Raw genomic sequence first — 26,264 nt, 5'->3', positions numbered from 1 at the left:
TCCTCCAGCACCATAATTCAAAAGCATCAATTCTTCGGCGATCAGCCTTCTTTATGGTCCAGCTCTCACTTCTATACATCACTACTGGGAAAACCATAGCTTTAACTATACAGACCTTTGTCGGCAAGGTGATGTCTCTGCTTTTTAAGATGCTGTCCAGCTTTTCTCTCAAGAAGCAGGCGTCTTTTAATTTCGTGACTGCTGTCACCATCTGCAGTGATCATGGAACCCAAGAAAGTAAAATCTTTCACTGCCTCCATTTCTTCCCCTTCAATTTGCCAGGAGGTGATGGGTCCAGTGGCCATGATCTTGATGTTGAGCTTCAGACCATATTTTGCGCTCTCCTCTTTCACCCTTATTAAAAGGTTCTTTAATTCCTCCTCACTTTCTTCCATCAAGGTTGTGTCATCAGCATATCTGAGGTTGTTGATATTTTTTCCGGCAATCTTAATTCCGGCTTGGGATTCATCCAGTCCAGCCTTTCACATGATGAATTCTGCATATAAGTTAAATAAGCAGGGAGACAATATACAGCCTTGCCGTACTCTTTTCCCAATTTTGAACCAATCAGTTGTTCATTATCCAGTTCTAACTGTAGCTTCTTGTCCCACAGATGAGATGATCAAGAGACAGATGAGATGATCAGGCACTCCCATTTCTTTAAGAATTTGCCATAGTTTGCTGTGGTCCACACAGTCAAATGCTTTTGCATAGTCAATGAAGCAGAAGTTGATATTTTTCTGGAACTCTCTAGCTTCCTCCACAATCCAGCACATGTTTGCAATTTGGTCTCTGGTTCCTCTGCCCTTTCGAAATCCAGCTTGCACTTCTGGGAGTTCTCGGTCCATATACTGCCTAAGCCTGCCTTGTAGAATTTTAAGCATAACCTTGCTAGCATGTGAAATGAGCGCAATTGTGCAGTAGTTGTTGTTTAAAATGTCTATGTGGGTTTAACATTGGACTGGTTTGTTTGTTTGTTTTAAAGAAATCTATGAGCCTATTCATTCATTCCTTGGCTCCTGAGAATTTGCCTAGGGTTAGACAGGGGTGGGGTGGGGATCTTGAACTTACACCACCAGCAGCTCAGTACCATTTTCCGGTCTACATCACCAGTCGCTGGGTGCTCAACAGGCTCACTCTTGCTGTGGGAGATGGTTCATGGTGTCAGCAGCCTACACTGAGCACTGAAGCTGCCTGATGGCTAGTTCTGACTGAGCCATCTTTGCTTCTACAAATGTCACACAATCACCACCAGAAGACTGCGTGGCTGCCTCCCCTTTGGTACCACTCAGAAGCTGATTTTCACACTTTGCCTCACATCACCAGCCGCCACTAGCTCACACTGCACGCTTCCTCCTCAGCTCTTCTCAGAGCAGGAGAAAGCTGGTGACTGCATCATGCAAAGCTGCATTTATTGGAGTACAATACTTCCCTCTCACCTGGAGGAAACTAGAGGGAAGTAGGGAGCGAGGGAGAAAGCATGCTCAAGGCCTGCTCCTGGTCTCTGGCTGAATAGAGTCAAGTAGCAATTGCAAGAGGCTAAATGTGTCATATGATGCCAGACTCAACACCTCCAATATTTGATACAGGAGTAGAGAAGACTATGAGAGCACCACAGAAGGTGGCAGGCACACAGAAACGGATGCACTGCTAGTCTCCTGGTTAAGGCCAGCCAGAATGTTATTTCAGTGCTCAGTTATGAAGTATAAATTAGGCACATATTGAGGAATATATGAATCTATCCTTAATTTTCTTGTCTTTTCTTACAGTAATTATAGGTGAAACAACAGAGAAGATTGGGACTTCAGATTGGGGGGAAAGCCTTCAAATTGGGGAAAAAGTTGGCAGGCATGTATTACAAATGAGTGATGTGCTGCAGTGTATGTTCTCAATGTAATTTAAACGTAGTATGTGATCATTTACTGTAGCAACCACCAAACACTGAATTTGTGGTGCTGGTTTTTCACTAAGTCAGGAATGAAAACAGGCAAGCAGCATAACAATTCAAACCCCTCTAAAGCTGGAAACTTGGAGAAATTTCTCATCATTATAACATTACTTCACCTATTAATAACGCTAGTTAATCTTTATATTTATACTTAAACTGAAATAGAATATACTACTTTGCTAAATTAGACCCAGACTCATTATGGAAACTAATTATGGTATATTTATGTATATGCAATCACTGTGTTTTTCATTTCAATTACTGTTAAAATATTTGGAACGCTTAGCAACAGGCTATTTGTAGATTTGATTTTCCACCCCCACCCCCAAAATGTGAATGCAGGAACGTACATGTCATAAAGAAACCATACATATATTTCAAGAAAGGAAAGCTATTGAAAAGAATACTGATTGCTGTCTTTTGAAATAACAATGCATGTACGCTACCTCTGAATGTAAAATGTACCACAACTATAAAAAGGAATTTCACTCCTGAATTTGTTATGGTTAAAAGTCCACGTTTGATATAGCAAGGAAAAAAGTATTAAGGGCAAATATTACTAATCATGACTGTAGCTAATGAATGCTGGGAACTGTATGATAGTGGGAGAGCACATGCCATGCTTTCCATGCAAAAAAAATCCAAATTTCAACCCCAGACATTTCCTGGATGGGCTGGAAAAGTCTCCTTTCTGAAACCATAAAGAGCTACTACTAGTCAGTGTCAATAGTGTTGATGCAGATGAAGCAAAGACCAATGGTCTGACTCGGTATAGGTAGCTTTTATAAGACCTGTGCTTGTGTGCATAGCCCATCCAGCAATGTGAAAAGGGATCTATCTGACAACTTGTCCTTCTTGTGAGGATTCCCTGGCCTTCACCAGCAGGGGTTGCAGGAGCTCAAAAGCTCCCCTGGGAGTGTGATAGACCACAAACAACCTCTTCACTTGGATTTATTAGAGCCAATGGAGGTTGTAGACAAGATCCTAGGTTAGGTGGACCATTTGGTCTGACCTCGCATGATGATTCTTGTGACGGTGCCAATGGATTTTCTACTTGTTGAGGTATCATTTGGCAGGAACTGGCTATTATGGGTAATGAACTTTTCACCATTCTTGCCAATAATGTTTCTTCCGCTAAAGTCTGTTTATACCAGCTATCTCATTTCCACATGCTCAGTGGCAGGCCTCCCTCCTGTAGGGCAAGAGTTTGGGCTTCTTCCTGCAGACCGTGTTGCGGTCTGAACAAGCCAAGCAGCCACTCGCTCGCAGTGCATTCTCCACCCATATTTTGCGGCAGGCTTTTCTGCATCTCTTATATAACCATCTGCCTTGACTTTGGGTGCGTGCAGGTGTTTTTCACTTAGCTCGCCCTCGCTTGTTCCTTTTATGAGCTCTACACTCTGACTTGGCAGGATTTCCTGTTTTCTTTGTAGCTCTTGCATTCACTTTGTACAAATGGGTCCCCCCACCACCACCACCTTGCTGCTGGATATTGTACGTTGGAGGAGGGAGAGGGTTGTGTGCCACTGTTCCTTATCACTGCAGTGCCAGATGCCATGTACTCAAAATCTGAAACAAAAATGGGCTTTTGTCCACATTGGTCACTTCCCACAAATTACGTCAGCCTGACCCACACATGACATAATATGTGCCTTGAGGTTTGCGGCAGGTAGAAACGTAGCTGCCACTGCAGAGTCAGAAGCCTTAAAGTGGCCAACCAATGACTATTGATCATGGAGTTCCATGTTTGGAGGCAGTGGACCTTTGGTTTGATCCAGCAGGGCTGCTATGTTCAATTTCCTTGCAGTGTAAAAGATTCCCAGTATCTCCTGAATTGTTTTTCTAACTTCTCTACTCATTCAAAAAGACACTATGCATATAACCTCGTTAACTCTCTTGATCCCCAAATCTAGCAGTGGCAAGGATATTGAGTTGGAAGTTGTAGGGTCACCAGCAGAGGAGGAGGACTGGGTTTCTGGCTCTAAGCATGATGCTGGTGTTCAGGAGCCCACTGAAGCCAAGACTGGCAGGCAGCACCAAGACCCATAGGACCACAGCCGGGAAACTCATGGTTGACTTTTTTCTAGGCCTGAGGAATTGAGCGTTCCCCACTCCTAAAGTACAATGGTGCAGGGAGTGCACCAAGTGGAAGGTCCAGGAGCACAAGAAGAGAAGTGCCTGTCTCTTTAAAAGACTATTGCTCTCCAAAATAAGAGGAAACATAGGAGATCAAAAGGGTTCATTTCATTTCCAGCTCTCCTTGGAACAAGTTGCTCACTAAGACCTCTATAGGTTGCTTCATGGGATCAGAAGAGGACAACAACCTACAATGTATTAAGGCACCACAAAAATAATAAAGTAGTGTTATGAGTCTGTGGGTCCCAGACTCCCCTAAATTCCTGGGTCCAGTGGGTGTTAAGATTTAATTAAGGCTTGGGGTGCTAAGCTATGTGCTTGGCACTTCTAATCCCCTGGAATCAGTAAGTGGTAAAAGTTAATTAAGCCAGGCTAGTTTCTCATGAGGTGATGGTCTGGGTGATGGGCCATTATGAGATAAAGCCGGAGCCAGAGGTTAGTGTTAGGAGTGAAGTCTCTGAGAAGGAAAGCAGCAAGCTAGGGGCAGGGAGAGAGAGCAATGGTGTCTGTTTGAATCCAAGGCTGTGACTATGGGAGAAACAAGACCCTCATGAGGTGCTAATGCTGCGAACTCCTCCATTGTAGGCTCAGGTTGTATATATGTGTAAATAAACCCTGTATCATAAAGACACCGCAGTGAGTACTGCGCCTCATTCTGAATGGAAACATGAACCCTAGGTAAGCGCCTGGAACCCCTGGAATCTTGCAGCACTCTGAGATTGGGGTGATGTGAAAGGAGATTGAGGCTGCATGCAACAATATGTTCCATGTCTTATAAATCTTGAATATAAAAATCAACACTACTCTCAGTCCTTAGCAGATTTCAGTAAACTAACCTAGTATTCATTATCTCTTACATTTTAGCACATAATTATAGGGGAATCAGGCAGAAAAAAACGATACCTGTTATGAATAAAATTTATACCTGATATGAATAAAATTAAGTGTCTTACACGAATAGTTCTTTATAATGGCTGATTTCGGTAGCTGCTTTCTGGAACTTGTGCTCAATCGTCTCGACTTGACTTGTTAAATCTGAAATAAGAAATTGTTAATATATATTATCATCATCTAACATTATTATTCCATCCTGCGTTCTTCCTCAAAAGCCCATAGTAGACTGCACACATTATAGCAGGTAGTCTTTTTTAATGCTCTCATTTGCATGTCACTTTAAACCGCAGTTAAAGGAGGTGGAACATGGCCATTGAAGCTAGTAGCCATAAAGTCATCCTAGTTGGTGGCCTAGTTGTGGGGAGCTAGTGCAATAGTTTAATTGTGTGCTGCATGAATAACTTTCTATGTCCAGAATCTTCAAATGTTCAGGTTCAGCCATATCAGACCTTAGCTCCCAGCAGTGCAGGAGCAGTAGGAATAAAGGAAGAACCAATCGCCCATGATTTCAGCATCATACACCAGCATGCTGCACATTCACCTTACTTCATCTGTGATTTAAAGTGATACAAGAACAAGGCACCTTTCTACAGAACCAGAAGTATATAATAAACATCATGTATATAAGCTTTTTGTAAAAAGAAGTCAAGCAGCATCAACTTCTGAAACTGATAGGCACTGATGGGAATTGGTCTTTCAACAGATTTTGCATTACCGATAGGAAGTAATTAGTACATTTATATTGTTTTCTTACTGTCTTTTCCAGACTGATTTTAAACTTGCACATGATATTGTTATAACCTGCACTCTAAAAAAATCATTCTGGAAATAAAAGTCACTGGTTTATACAACAGTCCAATATATCTGATTTCAGAAAGGAGATTCTTAAAAAAATATTCTTGTGCTGTCCTATCCTTAGGTAAAGATAAAGGGACCACTGACCATTAGGTCCAGCCGTGACCGACTCTGGGGTTGCGGCGCTCATCTCGCGTTATTGGCCGAGGGAGCTGACGTACAGCTTCCAGGTCATGTGGCCAGCATGACAAAGCTGCTTCTGGCGAACCAAAGCAGCACACGGAAACGCCATTTACCTTCCTTATGTGCTATAAATTCCAATACACTATCATTAGCCTAGGGAACTTTTCTAAAAATTCAAACAATTGATATTTTAAAAAGCTATACCAGGCAGCTGGTATAGACAAGTGACGATACTATTAACTCAGAGGGCAAATTTACACTTTACAGTTGGTGAGAATTTTGCAGATGTAGTAGTCACTCCTTCATCAGCATCCATGGGGCCAGTGTAATGCGCAAAGTGGCAGATCACAGACCTCAGCTGCTAGGCTAAGTATGTACAATGAAGCTAGAAGTGGGCAACAAGAAGGGATAGTCACTTACTAAAGGTAAAAAGGTAAAGGTACCCCTGACCATTAGCGGACGACTCTGGGGTTGCAGCGCTCATCTCACTCTATAGGACGAGGGACCCGGCAGTTTGTCTGCAGACAGCTTCCTGGTCATGTGGCCAGCATGACTAAGCCGCTTCTGGCGAACCGGAGCAGCACATGGAAACGTGATTTACCTTCCCGCCAGAGTGGTACCTATTTATCTACTTGCACTTGTCGTGCTTTCGAACTGCTAGGTTGGCAGGAGTAGGGACCGAGCAACGGGAGCTCACCCCGTCGCAGGGATTCGAACCGCTGACCTTCTGATCGGTAAGCCCTAGGCTCTAAGAGCCCCATAAATAACTTCACAATCAAACAGCATTTGATGGTAATTGCTGCATTAATCTTGGCACAGATGTCCCACCCCTTGAATCTGAAACTATTCCTACCCTGATGTACTGCATATGCACATCACAGATAACTCTATCGCCATTGTGGTCTAGCATATCCAGAGCATCTGGGTACTGCATGTACCTAAGGTGTGTAATCTAAATAAAAAGGAATGGAAAATGAATGACAACTTAGATAGAACCTTCTTAAGATGATGTTCAAAAGAAGAGGACAAATGGTTTCCCCCAAACACTAATTTGCTTTGAACAATTACAGTGGGCCATACGGACAAATGATCACTGCAAATGATGGAGAAAATAAAGAAGTTTCACAGTCACTTCCCCCACCCCCAGGAGTTAATCTGTCAGCTTTTGTTAGCACACAGTGGCTGCCAACTTGCCTTGCTTCCTGCACCCTGCTGTGGGTATATTGAAGCACCTCAGATTGTACATCTCCCAAGCCTGCTGTTTCCCCCTCAGTGAAATCATTTAAGCCAACTGACTGGCAGTGGCAGGGAACAACAATAACAAAGCTTCAAACTGCCTGGACTAAATACAATCCCAGAGAAAGACAGACACACACACACAAACAAACAAACAAACAAACACACACACAACCACAATAATGGGAAAATACCCGAGAACTTAACATTCTAGAAAAGCAGCCATGTCAGCCTGTAAATACCTGATTGCATATAGCCTTGGGTGCTTAGTTTCTGAGTGGAAAGGTGACTCATAAATGTTTTAATTAATAAGAGCAGCAAGAAGGCAACAGGCACCTTGAACTTATGACACGTGAATTAAATTCTATTTCTTTACCTAGTGACACATGGCAGATTTAATTCTATTTCTTTAGTTCAGTGGTTCCCAGCTGGTGGTCCGTGGACCCCAGGAAGTCTGCATAACCCATCCGAGGGGTCTGCAGCACCATTCATGTAACAAAAACTATCATAGATACATATTTAAAAAATCAAAAGTAGGGTCCATTGCTTGGCCTTTGAAAAAGAGAGGGTCTGCATTTCTTAGCTAATTGGGAACCACTGCTTTACTTACCATACTTGTGGCAAAAAAAATGGAAAGCTTCATTTGTACTCAGAATATTTAGCTTATGTTTTTCATAGAACAATATTTTTTATGCTGCCCTTCAGATATAAACATGTGAAAAATCTGATAAGGACAAAAAAAAAACACCCCACATAACTGTAAAGGTAAAGGGATCCCTGACAATGTGGCATTGGACTAAAAGGTAAAGGTACCCCTGACTGTTAGGTCCAGTCGTGACTGGGTTGCAGCGCTCATCTCGCTTTACTGGCCGAAGGAGCCGGCATACAGCTTCCAGGTCATGTTGCCAGCATGACTAAGTCACTTCTGGTAAACGAGAGCAGTGCACGGAAACGGCGTTTACCTTCCTGCCGGAGAGGTACCTATTTATCTACTTGCACTTCATGCTTTTGAACTGCTACCGGTAGGTTGGCAGGAGCAGGGACCAAGTAACGGGAGCTCACCCCGTCACGGGGATTCGAACCGTCGACCTTCTGATCGGCAAGCTCTAGGCTCTGTGGTTTAACCCACAGAGGGCCTTCTCAGTAGTGGCACCCACCCTGTGGAACACCCTCCCACCAGAGGTCAGAGAGAAAAACAACTACCAGATTTTTAGAAGACATCTGAAGGCAGCCTTGTTTAGCGAAGCTTTTAATGTTTAATAGATTATTGCATTTTAATATTCTATTGGAAGCCGCCCAGAGTGGCTAGGGAAACCCAGCCAGATGGGCGAGGTATAAATTATTTATTTATTATTATTATTTATTTATTTATTTATTTATTATTATTATTATTATTATTATTATTATTATTATTACCCACAGCACCACCCGCATCCCATAACTGTAGAATATATCAAAAAGGTATTGTCAACAGCTATAACAGAGACAGGCATGGTGACTCTTTCGTTACAGCTCGAACATTCCAGGTGGCACACAATGACGCCAAATGTTGAGCTAACAATAGGTGAACCTTTTACATAACCCCCCTCCAAACCCATCTTCTTAGTAAAACCTCATTTACCGAGAGGAAAACGAAAGTACATGCAACTGGAAGAGCCGTTACGTAAAAATGTTTCAATAATTATTTCAATATGGTATGACAGATAATCCAGTTGGAGAGATCAATGTGCTTGAGTAAGTTGCCTTATGCAGACCATTGGTCCATCTAGCTCAGTACTGTCTGCACCAGGAAACCTTTGACCCTCCAGATGTTGCTGAGTTGCAATGCACATCAGTTCCTGCAAGTATAGCCAGTATCCAGGGAGGATGGGAGCTGTCGTTCAAGAACGCGTGGAGGGCCAAAGGTTCCCCACACCTGGTCTACATTGACTGTCTGCAGATATCCACGGTTTTAGATAGCAGACTTTTCCTGCCCTTTCTGGAGATGCTGGCAATTGAACCTGGGGCCTTTGTATGCAAAGAATGTGCTCCACAAGGCTAAGCCACAGCCTCCAGGTAATAAGGCTGATCCGTGGGGTGAGCAGCCTTTGCACATTACAGCTTGTGCATACAGCCTCCTGCCACAAAGAGCATTTCCTGCAGTTTCCTGTTGGGGTGTAGGAGGCATAACATGAGGATCAGAACCAGGTTATTTGATAGGACTGTTGCTGTTCTGAGCTCCTTGAAGCGAGGGAGGGAGGGATAACAATGCAATAAATATGTTTACTGTGCTTGTTGAAGTCATGGCGTCGAGGATTTTATTTTACAAGTAGCAAGAGAAAATTGCCAACTATTTTGCATGCATGCCTCTTTTAGATTATGTTCTCTGCAAAAAGTTCTAGTCCGGTTAGTATACTGAAACATTAAGCACATGGGAAATTAAATTACAAATAATGGCTTTCTGCACACGTTTTTTTGTCTTTCTGGCTCCCCTAGTGGGAATAGATTGTTTTGTTAGACATTTCTTTTAAAATGCTTCCATTTACAGCAAAGCAGAAACATAACTGATTAAAATATATTTTGTTTTGCTTAGTTATTTCCAGGGAAAACAGTAATTTGGCCTATTAAGTTTTTGTTTTTATTTTCCTTCATGATTTTTGTCTGTTTGTTTGCTAAATTTCTATACCACCCTTTATCCGAGGGACATAGGGAGGCTTACAATGTAAAATGTTTATTGAAAATAAGAGAGCACTCACCCTCTTCTGATGATAAATAGGAATTTAGTTTACTGATTTTCCGGTCATACTGACCTCTAAGAACAGAAAGGCAGATTAGAGAAAGAAATATGAATATTGAAAACTACTTCAGTGAGAACAAAATGTGCAATTATTAATATGTGGTTTTTATTTTTACTTGTCGGCTATAACTGCTACATCACTGCCTGTTAACTCAATGCATTTATCACTCTTAATAAAACAACTAGTTCTAGATAACTGCAGCTTCATTAAAACACAGTAATTAGATGTTTGCGGTTTTCCCCCCAGCCCACTGCTTAAACTTTCTCCAAGTGTGTTCGCTATGTCAATGGAATATTACAAAAAGGGGGAGGGAGGGGCAGCTCAGTCTGCACCTGCTTTCCTACCGTATCTGTCCCTTACAGTGGTGATGTTGCAGCACATGGAAAAGAGGATCTTGATCTTATGCGGCAGTAAGAGCAACGAGACTAGAAATTCAAACTACCGGCTTCCGGGTTCAGCGCCAGCGTCGATCGGCGGGGTTTCGTCTCGTCTCCGAGACGGCCCGTCTCTGCTAGGAGTGGGGAGGGCAGCGAGAGCAACGCTGCGCCCCTTAGAACCTCGGGAAGGGCGTCCCGAGGGCAATTTGCTCGGCACAGACCCAATCCGGACTCCCCAACTCTTCGGTTAGCTCTAATAAGAGCTCCGGAGCGAGGAGGGTAGAAGTCGCGGGGGCCATTTTGAGCGGCAACGTTATTCTAGCAGGGAGAAGCTTCAAGCCGAAGACGGAGAGCGCTGGATTCTTCCGAAAATAAAACGATTGGAAAAGACTGTAAGTAACCTCACGATTTGGATTATAAAACAATTTGGTCTGGGAGAGAGGGGAGAAAAGAGGAAGCCACCCCCCCCCCACGGCAACAAAGAGACAGTAAATAGAAACCCGAAGCCATAAACAGAAGATTTGTAATTCAAAAGGATCCCTCAAAGGCATCAAAGAGAATATCCCCTTTGATGCAGGGTGAAAAGGGGAGAGAGACTGTGGTTTATGACTGCCCTGCAGCAATGAGGTAAAGCCTAAGAAAAACCTTTCTTTCCCTCGGGAGCCGGCAGCCCAGGCAATCCAGTGAGTTGATCAGGATTTATAAGTCAATTTTTACTTCACTTTGTATTTCTGGACTTTGTGGAATTTCTTTTTTGGCTTAAGTGCTTGTGAAATGTGAATTCGAACTTTATTGTTAACAAGACTTGAAGAATGCAGCCAGCTTGTTAAAATGGAGTCGAGAAAATAAACTGTGATCATATTCCACCCCACGTGATAAGTTTTGACCTTGGCAGGACTGAAATATGTCAACAAAAAAGTGTTCCCCTGAGTTCCAGCGGTCTGTTTTGACCTTAATGTGGGAAACAAGAATAGAGTTATGTCAAGAGGAGACACGACGACAGGAGTTACAGCAGAAATTTCAGGAGGTGATGGCGGAATATGATTTTCTAGGAGATGAAGCTTTTGACACTGGAAAAGAGCAATGTGAGAATGACAATGATGGGGAAGGAAAAGATGAAGATGAGGACTGTGATGATTCAACACAAAATGAAACACACCATGAAAAAAATGATGACTTTACTCTACAAAAAGTTGGATGGAGTGCCCTGCCTTTGAGGGGGGCACGATTGGTATTATTGGAACTCCAGAACGCCCACAGGGAAGAAGGAAAAAATATGCAGAGAAGAGAAGAAATTCAGGGGTCCTGTATGGTGACCTGGATGGCAAGAGACTGTAAACAGGGGGTGGGGTGAAGGGAAAGTGATGTTGTGATTATAAGGATGGATTAACAGGTTTATAACTGGTCTGCTGATTTTGGAATTTGCTGGATTGGGGGGGGGTGGAGCCGGTAATCGGGGATGTAAGGTTAAATTGAGAATAGTTATAGTTTTAAAAGTGAATGGATTTTGGAAAATGTGAAAATATGGAGGCTTATAGAGGGAGAAAAAAAATTAGGCACGGGAAGAGAAAATGGGAGTTTGAATTTTCAGTGATTTGAATATTAGATGAAAATGTTAACAATTGATTTATAAGTTGTATAAGATACAAAGGTGTATTTTTATAAAGTAAGAAACTGTTGCAGATGATAAAAAAGGGATGAAAACCGGGGAAGGGGGGGAGGGGAAGCCCATAAAATATGGTTTTTCAACTATGAATGCAAGAAAAATTTTTCTGTTTTGTATTGTTTTTTTCTTTTTCTTTTTTTTCTTCTTCGCCCTTTCTTTTTCCCCTTTTTTTTCCTATTTCTATTTTTCTCTTTTTTTGGTATAACAATAGATGGTTGGATGGATGTCCTCCTGCGTACTGCCCTGGTTTGCTGGAGCTCCCTGGTGGCAGGGGGGGGCTTTGGGGTCAGGGGAGGGGGAGGAGGACAGAAATCCAAGCATAAAATGGACCATTTCTGACTGTTCACAAACATGGGATACTTCTGTGGCAGGGGAGGACCCATGTGGGTGGGTAGGAAGGAGGTGGAAAAGGGGTTTAAGTATGTACCGTTTTTTTTTGTTTTTTTGTATTTTGTAAAATTAATAAAAAGTATGTTAAAAAAAAAAAATAGAAATTCAAACTACCGGTACTGCAATGTGTTATACAGAGGCTGTCTTTAAAAATAACTCAGGAACAGCAATTGGCCCAGAACAGGGCTGTAAGATTCTGAACTGGAACGAAGCAGTTTGATGCCTCTGTTTTGCAAGTTGCACTGGGCCCCCATCCATGTTCGTGCACAATTATTGTGCAGCTTTGACCTTTGAAGCCCCAGGCAGCTTGGGACCAGGTTATCTGAAAGGCTACCTTCTCCTTTAAGTATCCCAATAACTTCAAGGTCTTCTTTGGAGGCCCAGCTTCAATTTCCCTGTTGAATGATATGAGGTGGGTAGCCAGAAGGCTGTCTTGGAAGCATAGCTGCCAAGTTATCCCTTTTTTAAAGGGAAATTCCATTATGCTGAATAGGCTTCCTCGCAAGAAAAGGGAAAACTTGGCAGCTATGCTTGGAAGGAGCACCTCTGTTATGGAAACGCCCTCCTAAAGTAGGTTTGCCTGATGCAATCCTTGTGGTCTTTTGAGTTCACCCAGGCTTTCTAAGTAATTTATCGAGGGTTTGCAGAAAGTTTTGGGTTTCTTGCTGTTATTTATGCATATTTTATGGTTTATGCCTTATTTGTTATTTAAATGTATATTTCTGGATTGAAAACCACTCAGAGAACGCTATGCTGTGGGGAAGCAAACAAATGTAAAAAAAATAAATAGGCTCTCTCTCTCTCTCTCTCTCTCTCTGTGTGTGTGTGTGTGTGTGTGTGTGTGTGTGTGTGTTTGCCACAGGAGCTTGTGAGGCTCAGGCAGGTGTTTTACATCTTTTACATCTCCTTCATTGTGCCCAGATACAGTGGATTCCTTGGCTTTACATGTCAAGGGCTCCTTCTGCAACAACAGCACATGCTAAAATGGCAAATTCCTCTGTTCACTGCTGTATCACCATTACTATTGGTTCTGTAATGAAAGCCATTCCGTACCATAACTACCGCTGTTCAGGACTTGAAATCACATACTGTGAGAGCGGCAGTGCTCTGCAATTACCCTGTCATTTTGATGAATCAAAGCTACTTTTTGAATAGCACAACCTGTACACTTTTAGAATATTTTAGTTGCCGGTCAGGATCATGGACTGAATGATGGCGTTGGTTTTGAAATGAAGTTTTTGAATCAAAATAGAAAGGCAGCACACTTTTTTAAAAAACAACAACAACAACAACAACAACAACAACAACACCTGTTAATGCCTGCATGTAAAATGAACGAGAGACTAACACGATGCTTCTTCAGTTTCAGAGAGGAGACCATTAGACACAATTAGGAGAGGTCCCAGATTATGCCAAAACAGACAGGCATTGGATGAGCCTAGGAACTCTGTGCCTGGCTCCATTTAAGCTTCACCAGGGATGCCAAAGGCACTAAAATGATCAGCTAGAACAAAGGGTGCCTCTAAATGAATATTAAAAAGAGATTCACAATACTGAATGCTCTTCTGAGCTCTCGTTTTAATGCATTTATTTATTATTAAAAGTTGTATCCTGTCCACATGCTGTTGCAATGTATCCATGCAGTATTATCTAATCCATCAGTGGAATGTGCTTTTCCCCACTGGCAGGCTGCTCCATCACTGCCACCTCATCTCCCCTCTTTGACAAACAAAGAGCCCTGTGGCTGAGTGCCTAAGATGGAAGCAGTATGACCTCCTCCTGTCTTTGGCAATCAGCTGCTAGGAGCTTTATGACACATAATGCAGACACAAAGCTGGTGTGCAGCACAGTACTTAAAAGAGTCTCCTCGAATTTTGGTCACATCCATGCCATATATTTAAAGCACATGCCTTCGCCCAAGGAATCCTAGAAACTATAGTTTCTTAAGGGTGCTGGGAATTGCAGTCCTGTGAGGGGGTCAATGACAGTTCCCACAGTTATTTGGGGGGGAGCTGGTATGTACAAAGCATTGTGAGATGCTTTAATATACCGTGTCTCTGAACGTATCTCAAGAATCTCTCTGTGACAGGGCAAGATGTTTGGAAGTAAACACAGATGTAAAAGTAAATGCCACGAGATTATGTAAGGCAGCCTGAGAAGACTCTTCTCAGTTGGTGCAAAATGTGAGCCACCAGAAACACGTAATACAGTGGTACCCCGGTTAACAGACGCTTCAGGTTACAGACTCCGCTAACCCAGAAACAGTACCTCGGGTTAGGAACTTTGTTTCAGGATGAGAGCAGAAATCGTGCGGCGGCAGCAGGAGGCCCCATTAGCTAAAGTGGTACCTCAGGTTAAGAACAGTTTCAGGTTCCGGAATGAATTAAGTTATTAACCCAAGGTACCACTGTATCAGGAACTCCAGGTTCTGCCCTGGCTTCCGGTACGTCGGAGAAAAATGTTATGGAGAGATTTGAAAGGGAGAAGTGGTAGATGGGAGAAATCCACCTTTTCCCAGCCTTCTGTGTTTCCTCAGAAACAAGTTTATGGAGATTAGTAAGGCTATTAGAGGCGTCTAGCACATCTGGTCCAGCATCCTGTTCTCAGAGTGTACATGGGAAGCCCAGAAGTAGGATCGGAGTGCAACAGTACTGTCTGTACTCTCCTCGCAAAAACCAAAGTGGAATGAAATTGCTGTGGTGGTATGAATGCACTCTATGGGCTAGTTCGGATGTAAGAATGATGGTTTCTCAGTACATTAATGAACAGTTGGTTCATGAGCAACCCTCTCCCCGTGTGGCTGTAAGGATATTGGGAACACTGCACTTCTGCTTTCAAAGTAGCCACAGTTCCTCGTTATGGCTGTAGTCGGGGAACTGTGGCTGATTTAAACAGTGGTTTCAAATTAGCGGGGATCTGAAAGATCCTGGCTTTCTCCTTAACATACCACCATTTAATGAAACCACAGTTCTCTTAAGCACAAAAATAATGGGGAACTGTGGTTACTTTGAAAGCAGAAGTGAAAACCACAGAAACAGAGGAGGAAGCACATGTGAAATGATGGCTCATTGAGATTCGCACATGTACCTTTAAGAATGGCTGACTACAGCAGGATAGAAGTTTTTAAACATGCTGCTTGTCAGTGAAGCCAGCTGCTTGTTCTAAAATTAACACCTACCTTGTGTTTTCTTCTGTAGTTCGTGACATCTGTTTTGTAATTCACTCTCTCGTAAGAGAGTCGCCTGGAGTTGCTCAGCTTGCTGCTCAGCTGTGTCTGATATCAACCTTAAACGCTGCACCTCCTCCTGGAGGAGCAGATTTTCCCTCTGGCATTCACCCAAGCTTCGGTTCAGACTGGATATTTCTGAAAGGTAATTGAATTTCAATAACCATCACAATAACAATGACTGTCCTCTGTTGTACAGAAACAACTCTTCAAGAAAGAAGAATGAATTTCAATTAATTTTTGCTGGCTATTTAAGTACTACAGATTCAGTATCTACACCTATGAAGATGCCATCACTTTTTAAATAAATAAACATATGATTTTGATCCCTTTGTCCCAGCTTCAATTTAATTGTCAATTTGTATAGTATTTCTGTATTTGACAAGTACCAAGCATATTTGCTGCTCTTTATTCAGACTTCCTTTGGCTAAGTATGGATAGTTATTGCCAGTCACTGCTAGAATATACATTAATTGTGACAAGTCAGGGCTGAAGGACCAAAAATCAGAGGTAATTGTAAGTGTGGTCTGTATTGCCAAGTGCATAAACAGTTACAGAATTTCAAAATGGCACTGCGTGCAGAGGGGCACAATGTTCTCAGGTTCCTGAGCCTTAATTTTCTGCCATTCAAGCTCAACATTAACAAAAGAAGCACTTTTAGAATGAGATGTTACAGAAAGAATGGGGAAAGCATGCACATATTTTTACATTTGCCTCATGTAAGATATTCAGAACATTTCTGCAACAGCCACTCAGAAAAACCAGAGACAGTGTCGTATTCAGCAAGAAAAGCACATGTATCAAGTCAGCTGCTCTCAGCATTTACAAAACCTGCTGTAGTTAACTGAGCAAAATAAGAACACACCTGAATAGGAGGAGCTGGGATTTCATGCAGATTACAAAAATAAAAAATGTGCATAAAAAGAGTCAGGTATCTGGGGTAAAAAACAATATTAAAACGGATTTTCTTATACAGTAACACATATTATCTAGTCAGATGTCTGACCGGGGCCCAACGTCAAAATAATTCACTCATATCCCTATTTCCTGCTATTCTGTTCTGAAAAGCTGCAGTGAATTTAACACTTGCACAAGAACCTGAGATCACCTGGAAACAGAGAACAGCAGTGGCAGAGGCAGCATCCTGCCAATGTGCCTCTTTTGCCCTTTGCCAATGAGAGCACAGCGAGTTCTCCCATTGCCTACCCCTTGAGGCGCCTTTGGAGACTTCAGTTTCCATGACCCTTCATTTCTATGACTTAAGGGGAAGGTTGACAGTTGTTTTTCCTGTGAGGCAGAAAATTCCCCGTGTTGGATTTTGTTCAAGTCATTTCAACGTGACCCATAAAAAACGGTCAACAGTCATAAGCTACTGTGTGCAGCTAATTTTTGTGGGCAAAAGCTGGCAGGGAAGAGAGACCTGGACCCAAATCAGAGCTCAGCTATCAAGCTCGAGGAAGCCATTCTCTCCGACTCTCATTGAAGTGGGAAGCCCTTGCTAAGGCTGTACCCATTTCAGCTCACAGGTGGAAACTCACAAGACTAAATGCCCAGTGATAACTAAAAAACTTTCTTTAAAAAGCACCTTTGCATAGGAAAACAGATTTCAGTGAGGCTGGGGCACAAGCCTTCTCCCTGACATCTCGCTTTCTCTTTTTTTTCTTTTTTTTTCTTTTTTCTTTCCAGAAAATACTCTTTATTTAAGAAATAATAATTTTACAAAAAATTAAATGCCAATTCAGATAAATACAAATCCGTTCTATACAACATGTAAAAAAAAAGAAAAGAAAAAGAAAAAATGATAATAACAACATAAACATAGGAAAAAACAAAAAGCAAAAGCAAAAAACCCCGCACCCCTTACACCCCCTCCACCCTGTGATGACCTCCAGCCTTTTCTCTATTTCGGTTTTTGTATCCAAGTTCATCTGTATACCTTTTTACATGTTTTCTTCCATTTTTGTTTAGTTTCCTTGGGCCCTTCACCTGTCTGCTAAGAGGTTAGCATTTTCCACAAATTCTACCATGTAATCATTGAATTTTCTCCAATCTTTATCTATTTTCTGTTCTGATATTCCCTTACTTTCTCCTATTTTCCTCGCCACATTTTGATACCTTATCAATTTAATTTGCCAATCCTCTATTTTTGGAATTAATTCGCTTTTCCAATTTTTAGCAATAAGGACTCTGGCGGACGTGGTTGCATACATTACTAGACATCTATCTTTTTCCTTGATATCTTCACTTAACATTCCTAATAAGAAGAATGCTTTCTCTGTAGCATTATTATAATTAAAGATCCCATCATATCACAACTGACCATCTAAAGTAGTACAGGGTTTACTGCCTCAGCAATAACTAGTTTTTAGTCTGATATACTTTACAAGGGTTCTGTGAAGACAAGTAAATCAGAAGTGTAAATCACTATTAAAAGTTTGTAAAAATGAGCAAGAATCAGATGCTGGGGAAAGTTGTAATCTGGTAATTTACCTGTCAATGCTGTTAAATTAATATTTTTTATGTGTAAAAAAATCTCTCCTTTGAGTGCACTCCATTGGCCGAGAAAGTCAAATATTCCTCCTTTAACACTGTGTACCTCTCCTTTGATAAAGGGAAGGAGAACAAAGGCTTTCTTTAGTATGAATTTATGTCGTTCCAATGTTTTTCTGCCAAAAAGGAAAAGAAGAACTAATTGGTAAATGGTTTTTTAAAAAACAAAATAGCACTTTGAAAAAAAGCATTTTAAAAATATTATTGGTTTATATAAATAAAAGAAGCTAATTTAGTTTTCTGCCTTGCAGTCAGATTCATCAATACTTGGAATATGTTTCAACATTTTCAGCTAAGCTTCATATGGCAATTATGACTATCTTTACCAAATACCTCTCCATCTCGTGTAGCTGGCACACACCTAGCACATGCACTTTTGAATTCAACATGCATGATTTTTTTTTTTAGAATTATATCATTGTTTGGACAAAATGGGTGCTCTACCAAAGATTACAGCTAATATTCAGACATAATTTTCGTGGATTTTTTTTTATATGCCCAACCATTTGTAGGAATCTTGCATTTTTGGATAATTTTCTGATTCGGAAAGACATCAGTCTGTCAAAAATCTTGATTTGTGGTAGAGATGGCCAAACTTTGGGTCATGACGTATAGCTCCACACACTTAAACAAATGAATGTGTATTAATGAAGACGCTTGTAGGGAATTCCTGTGTGAGGGCTTTCAGCTTGCTTTTTACTCCCAGCCACAAACTGGGATCAAGGGAGAAGATGGGGAAATACCATGGTGATTTGTTGTGGTCCAGTGCAGGAGGTTTCCAGGGATTATGTGCTAGACTAGGGAATTGAGAGAAGAAGTAAGCAGGCTGGTCAAGGGGGAGTTGGGTAGAGCAGAGCAGCAAAAGCAGAGGCACACATAGGTAGACCAAGAGGCTTTCAGGAAGTTGGACAGTGATGACGGGAGCACAAAGCTCCATTTAGGATAGCAGTTGACAACAGAAGACTATGTATGCTTCACTTCTCAGCTGCATCACTATTAGATAACTCTTGGGCACAGAAACTTTGGACATTGTCAATATTTAGTCTATTTAGAAGGTTATAGAGCTAGAAATAATGAACACTGGGAAAGACTGGACACAATTAAAGAAATACACTTTGTGGTCATGGATGGGGTGAAGTAAAGAATTCAGACCCACTATAACTCCAACCCAGAAATGCATGTGGAGATATCTATGTGTCTTTTTGCTTTCTTCCCCAAATGGCAGTCCCCCCGTCTTCCCCTATGAGGAAGTTCTGAACACAGGTTACAGCAAAATATACTTTCACTCGAACATACAATGTTATTTCTGATTACTTGCAAACCAGAATGCTACCTGCTTGTCTGACAGCATAACATCTGAATGCAAGCTATGACGTGGGTCACATGATTACCTACGTTGTGGTTGACTGGGAACAAGCCACAGTGAGCCTTTGGCTCTTCTCCCTATGTGACAGGTGGTGAGTGAAAGGTCTTTAGAACTTTAGAACAACCACAAACTCAGAGAATGGTGGTTTTTCTAATTAAAGTTTGTTAACAAACCAGAATCTGAAGCCACCATTTCATCGTGATTTGTTTAAACTAACTTTGGTTGGAACAAACTATAGTTCCCGAATACAAATGTAACACACCGGATCTACTAATCATAGTTTACGGAAAATCATAGGAATGAAGCATTTCAATAAAAACATGTGGGCAGCTAATGCTACGATTTTACCAGATATATCCTACTGCGTGCATCACAAAAAAGTTAGTTCTCCTACATATTGCCTTCTGAAATTTCTTACCGCAACAGCTGTGATTGTCTGCATGAAACTTCATTCTCTTTCTGGAGGCTCCTCATCTGTTCATTTAGATTTTGTATTGCTGCTTGCTTATTTTCAAGCTCCAGAGATAAAGTTTTTATCCTATAAGAAGTTTTTTTAAAAAGGAGGGGGGTTAAAAAATAAGAAATCAATGCCCTGGATCCAAAAGTACCCTTCCTTGAGAAAAAAAGCATCTTCTGTTCATGCAAGGGCAGCTGCTGGTTTAGTGGAAGAATGTTGCACTAGACATGTGAACAAAAGCCCTGAAAGGCTATTGTTAAAGACCTGATGATACTGTGAGGGGTGGGGGGGAACACCCCGGCATCCTGCTTGTAAATATTGCGCTGACATATCTGCCTTTAACACCAGTTGTAAAGTCATGTTTTGCTCAGCATCTTCTGCTCACCAGATAGCATGCTCCAACATAAGCGCTTTTTTTTTTTTGCTGGCACAGCAGATCTTTCCATTATCTTTTGATCACTGTACAGTTTTAAAGCAGAAGGATTTTCGTCTTCATTTCCCCCATATTCTTACAGCTGGAAACTGGCATGATTTTGCTTTGGCAGGAAGAATAAGGGGAGGGTGGGGAGGGTGGCGGCGGTGCAGAACTTAACAGCAAATTTAAAAACTAATTAATCGTAAGATATTTTACACTTCTTTCAATAGCCACAAAAGGCATTTGAGATTCAGATTACATAGTTTATTTAAATTTAAGACTGTTTATCAATTAATTAAAAGCCTGGCGATTAAACTAAAAGTCTTGAGATGGTTAACATTCTTAGACTACAATTCATAGCCCTGGTAGGCAGCGAGGGGATGTGGTCAAGTGGCATAGGGACTGTCACATCTGTAGCCCTGCTGCTCATCCCTGCTACAGTGGGGCAGAGCAGCTAAGTCATACTTGGAGATGTAACTAATTTAAGTTCACTCATTTCAGCGGGTCTACTGTGGATATTCCTAGTAGAATACAACACATGGAATACCGAGGAACTGACCACTCAGTCATGCAAAGACAACCTGTGTTAGATTACTGGCTCATTTTATTCATTCATTCATTCCAGTTAGTAAATAAATGTCTGCTAAACACTTTGTAATGCCATCTTTTTGTGGTACCTTCATGGCTTTTTAAATCAACTGGCTTTTTAAAGGCAGCTGAAGGTAGTTTGAAAATGATTCATGCTAGCCATCTTCATGCATTCAAAAGGGGGGTAATATGCATAGGAGGGGGCAGCCACTGCCCCCAATCAACATATGTCCAGATTGTGAACAGCTTGAATCCAGACTAAGTTGATTTTAATGGTGACTTAGTCGTTGTTGTTTTTTTACACTGATGTCAACGGGACCCAAGTTCAGCTCATTTGGGGTTGTGGTCCACCTAAGTTGGACTACTCAGAGAAGATGTGCCGAAATAAACGGACAAATTGGTTACGTCCATTAATTTCAATGAGTCTGCTGACTATGATACATACTAGATACAACCCTTAGTCTGGATGCAACCCAGTGTGTAGTTTGGGAGCGCAGCCTGCTATCAAGATGTTCCACCATAATCACCATGTTCATCCCCTCCCGCTCCGAATGGCTGAAAAAAGCTGGTGTGTTAATTTACCCCACTTTCAGCTCAGGTAAACCAATTTGCAAGTTTTCTGTACTCCAGAAACTGCAAAACTGATTTGACCTGAGGCAACAGTAGGACAAAAGGAAAATATGGGGAGGGTCCATATGAGTGGTAGAGCATATGCTTTGCTTGCAGAAAGTTTCAGGTCTGACCACCAGCACCTTCTCCAGTTAAAAAGATCAGGTAGCAAGTCCTGTAAAAAAAAACTCTGCATGAAACCCTGGAGAGTCCCTAGCTGTCAGAGCAGGCAATACTCAACAAGATAGACAATAAGGGCTCTTTTCCTGATAAAAAGCTGATGTGAAAAATACAACATGAAAAGTAAAACCTCTTAAATCACGTTTTTAAAGCTATCTGTCCCTAGCCTTGGTGTTCCTTGTTAAACCTCTCACAATGAAGTACATTTCTTTACCCTATAAAACACATCCCACTGAGGCTCCAAATGCACTGAAATACCAGACGCGGCCGACAGATCCAAAGGATGTAAGAACTATGGTGTGTGAACAGCACAGTCTTATGCTGTGCCCTTTTCTCTGGCGTCCAGCTTCTGCCAATCGGATGCCCTTAGATAGCTATCAAGCAGTTTTTACTTTTTAAGACAATCATAGAATCATAGAGTTGTAGAGCAGGAAGGGACCCTGAGGATCACCTACTCCAATCCCCTGCAATGCAGGGATATGCAGCTGTCTCACACAGGGATCCAACCTGCAACACTGGCGTTATCAGCATCACACTAGTCTAACCAACTGAGCTTTCCAGGCTAGGAGTCATGGGGTTGCATCCCATGAAGCTCTACTCAGAGCAGCCTCAATGAAATAAACAGAGCAAATGTCATCGTGTCCATTAATTTCAGTGGGTCTACTCCAAGTAGGATTTAGTCGCCTAAAACCACTTTATTTAATTCACAAATGTATGCATTTCTGTGTACTCATGCATCTCTAAAATATGGAGAAGCCCCTATGTTATTTTTCGGTAGCCTGACCTTGACCACTTGACTGGACCCCAAAAAGATTTCACCTGCAAAAAAACCAGAATGGCCAATGAGAACAGTATGGAGCTAGCATGGTAGTGGTTAGGAGAGTCAGGCCACCACTGGAGAAACCCGGATTGCATGATGAAGCTCGCAGTGATCTTGGATTAGTCATTCTGTCTGCCTAACCTGACACACAGGGTTGTTGACAGGGATGTGTATAATGTATGCTACCCTGGGGTCTTTGGAAGAAGGATGGGATTAGGACATTAGTTTAATAAAACACATACAGTCTGTACACTCAAGACTTGCACCAGCTGGAGAGTTCTCCCCAAAATTTAATGTGTGTGAACAGGCTTTTGATGGAAATGACCGATGTTTGCAGGATCCTGTGAATAAGGCATTAAACATTATTAAAGACAGAACTGAATGTCCTTCTCCTTGGACGTTTTAATCAAACATACTGAAAGTTTTTTGAAATGAAACACAAGTATCTAATCTTTATTCAAGGCAGTATAAAATATAATATGGAAGTATAGGGTTACACCATTAATATGCACACCAGCAATTCCTTGCCAACAGAGGCCTTTAGCAACACCAGAGACTGGTAGCTTTTGAAAACTGAATTACTTAAGCTAATAAAACTTGCAGTGATACTTCTTGAACTGAGCTTATTGTTCCTTATAAAATAATTATATTCATCTGCATTTTACTGCAACGATTCAGGTCAGGCTAACATTTGATACCCATAAATTACATCCCATCTCCCTTTTGAAAAATAAACAGGAAAATGAACCAATAACAACTTCATCACATTTTCTTTTGCCAAAAAAAAGCATTTTTTTTGTCTGATTCCCAGGATTGGGTGATAAATATCTCCCGGGAATGCCTTGAAAAGAACAGCCAGCTCTCCCAGTTTAGCTGAAAATTGCACATGACATAATTCTTGCTGGGTGTGCAATAAAAAAAGTGAATGCAATCAATTATTTTTAGATCAGCACTTCTGAAGTTGGCTGGTGTGAACCTCTCCATTCCTCTTCCCAAGTAGGAACACACCTCTTTGAGGATCCCCCAGTGTGACTGAGTAAAAAGAAAACAAACATGTGGTTTACATGACAGTGGCTGTTCTCAAGGCATAGTTGAATTTCCAAGAGGCAGTGTGGTGTAGACTAGAACTGGGGACCCCCACCCTGAATTTTCAGGGAAACATATAGAATTGCAGAGTTGGAAGGGATCCCAAGGGTCATCTAGTCAAATCCCCTGCAACGCAGGAATCTCAACTAGATCGTACATGACAGGTGGCCTTGCAACGTCTGCTTGGGGAAAACCATTTGCAATGGGGTAAGAGTAAGGGCAAAGTAGCGGACACTCTCCCAAGCTTAGTGTCTGGGTAAGTGAAGGATGTTTCCTTCACTTTCCATTTGCAAGTTGCCTTCCTTCAGTGAAAGAGAGACAAACATGGTTTAAGTTTGGGTGATACTGGTTTAATATTCTGTAACATCTTAAAGACTCTAGTCCACAAAAGCTTGTGCCATTAAATAGTCTGTTGGGTTACAGTTAAGGGAAGCAGGGCCACTCCATAGGCTCTGCTGAGAAGCCAGCTGGCTTACCCACTCCCTCAGTTATCACCTGGCAGCAGCCATTAAGTCAGGCTGCAAGCAGAGGGAGGAAGGGAGGGGATGAAGGCCCACTCTATAAACTCAGCTGATAAGCCAGCAACTTTGGCTTTCCCCTTTCCTTGAACTGTTTCCTTTCCAGCTGCTCATCATAAGAACTTTGTAACTGAAAACTAGTGCCTGTGTTTGCTTTCCCCTCTCCTTCCTCCTAATCCTTGTTCGTCTTATATTGTTAATTATTGTTCAAAGTATTGTAAGCCTGAGAACTGTCCTATTTTTAATCTTTGTAAGTCAACCTGGGAGCCTTTGCAGCTGAAGAACAGGGTAAAAATGCTTTATTTCAGTGGTTCTCAAAAGGTGTGGCAGGGGAGGATAGCAAGTGTGGCAGGAAGATTCAAGGACAATCAAAGAAACATTTGAGAGCAGGAGCACTGAGGACAATCCTAGTTGACATCTTTTTGTTTTCCAATGTATTTCTTAAAAATAAGAAATTTGGTGTGGTGCAAGCAAATTTTTATTCTGAAAATGTGGCCCAGAGAATAAAGTTTGAGAACCACTGCTTTAAATAAAACAAGCCTTTAAGGTGCTACAGGACTTCTGGTTGTTTTGCTGTGCCACGGTAAATCAAGTACCTTCCAGAAGTGTTTTTTGTTTCTTAGGCTTCTGAGGAGGAAAGTCAGACTCCTCAAACTTCTCCTATGAAGCTGCAGCAGCTGTATATTGAAACAGACCACCTCTGGTCCATTAGTCTGAGATGTTTTTAGCTGGAGAGAAACCAAGGATTAAACATGGGACCTCCTGCATGTAAACATATGGTCAACTGATATGCTCCCCTCAAACTGCCCTTCACAGGCCTGTTCATAACAGGTGAGATTACTTCATTTTCTTGAAGACCTGCCTGCTTTTCTCAGCAATATATTTATTTGACTCTATGTGGGTATGAAAATACTGGTAAGTCATGACAACTTGAACAGTGCATCTTGGTGTCAAGGGAAAGCACAGTGCTTTAATGACAAAGGTTGATTATAAAACCATGTCCTCCTGGCTGTGTTTCCCACATCAAAAAGTCAAATTGGAGAAAGAAAACTCTTTGTCACTTTCCTAATTTTTAGCAAATGAAACCATGAAAAGCATACTATGCTCCATGGATAATTAACTGGGCACTAAAAGGGGGTGGGGACAACAACAACTAAGAACATGCTGATCTCCTCTGCACTTGCACAGTTCACATAAACCGTGAAACTGAACATCTTGCTATCACAGCCAGCATATGGTCATATGCTAAACACAGGCTAAATCTTGACAACCAGTGCTGATAAGGAAAATAGAAGGCAGGAGAAAACAGGTCAGCAGGCATCTATTCCGGAAAAAATGACGGATCCTTCCTCAAGGCTGTGTAAATGGTTAGCAAACACCATAAAATCTTGCTAGGGGACATTGGTGACCACAATCATCTTCAATTTCATACACAGACTTATATTTGCACACATAAAGAAACTGGAGACTTGCTTCCTAAGGTAGATGAGAAGTGCAGTTGGGAACCATCTGTAGAGAAGCCTAGGCTGGCAGGATTTCTCTCCACAACACCTCCTGCTTTTGAATAGCATTCCTATGCAATGCCAGTTTCAAAAGTTGATTTCCCTGCAGTATGGGCTGATCTTGCAGAAACACACACACCCCAAAGCTGCCCTGGGTGCACAGACCTAATTGGCCAGGCCTATGTATTGTATATCACAGGCAACAGCAAACTTGGCTTCTTCACATGCACACACAATCGGTGGAGAAATTGAAAGCTGGAAAGCTGGCTACATTTTTAAAATAAATAAGATTAGTCTTAGATTAGCAAGTATATAGATATTTGATGTGCAAAATAAGTAGAATTCTGAATCGTGATTTGTCAGTCATCTGAAACTGTGATTTGTATTGATATAATCTTATTCAACACAAAGCAATTCCTTCAATAATATTTTTTGGAGGCACTGATTTATTTATTTTTAGATCAGAAAAATATATGCAAACACTAAAATACACTGCCTAGAAGAACAATACTGTTTAATCAGGGTTACTGTTCTATCTTATCAGG

At 41.5% G+C, this 26,264-nt stretch overlaps 1 protein-coding gene across 6 annotated transcripts in view; it reads right to left on the bottom strand.

The window, feature by feature from the left end:
• LEKR1 (leucine, glutamate and lysine rich 1) overlaps nt 1-26,264 on the bottom strand; it is a 66,988-nt gene that overhangs the window by 25,026 nt on the left and 15,698 nt on the right. For all 6 annotated transcript variants that reach the window (XM_060274454.2, XM_060274453.2, XM_088669115.1 and 3 more), the window contains 4 exons: nt 19,963-20,082; nt 18,119-18,294; nt 15,581-15,766; nt 5,038-5,119 (listed from right to left, as the gene is read on the bottom strand). In XM_060274454.2, the coding sequence (XP_060130437.2) occupies nt 5,038-5,119; nt 15,581-15,766; nt 18,119-18,294; nt 19,963-20,082 (564 nt within the window). The remainder of the gene's footprint in view (nt 1-5,037; nt 5,120-15,580; nt 15,767-18,118; nt 18,295-19,962; nt 20,083-26,264) is intronic.

This window comes from Zootoca vivipara, chromosome 5, assembly GCF_965207765.1.
Source record: "Zootoca vivipara chromosome 5, rZooViv2.hap1.1, whole genome shotgun sequence".
Lineage (NCBI taxonomy): Eukaryota > Metazoa > Chordata > Lepidosauria > Squamata > Lacertidae > Zootoca > Zootoca vivipara.
This window is presented reverse-complemented; position numbering and strand designations above follow the sequence as displayed.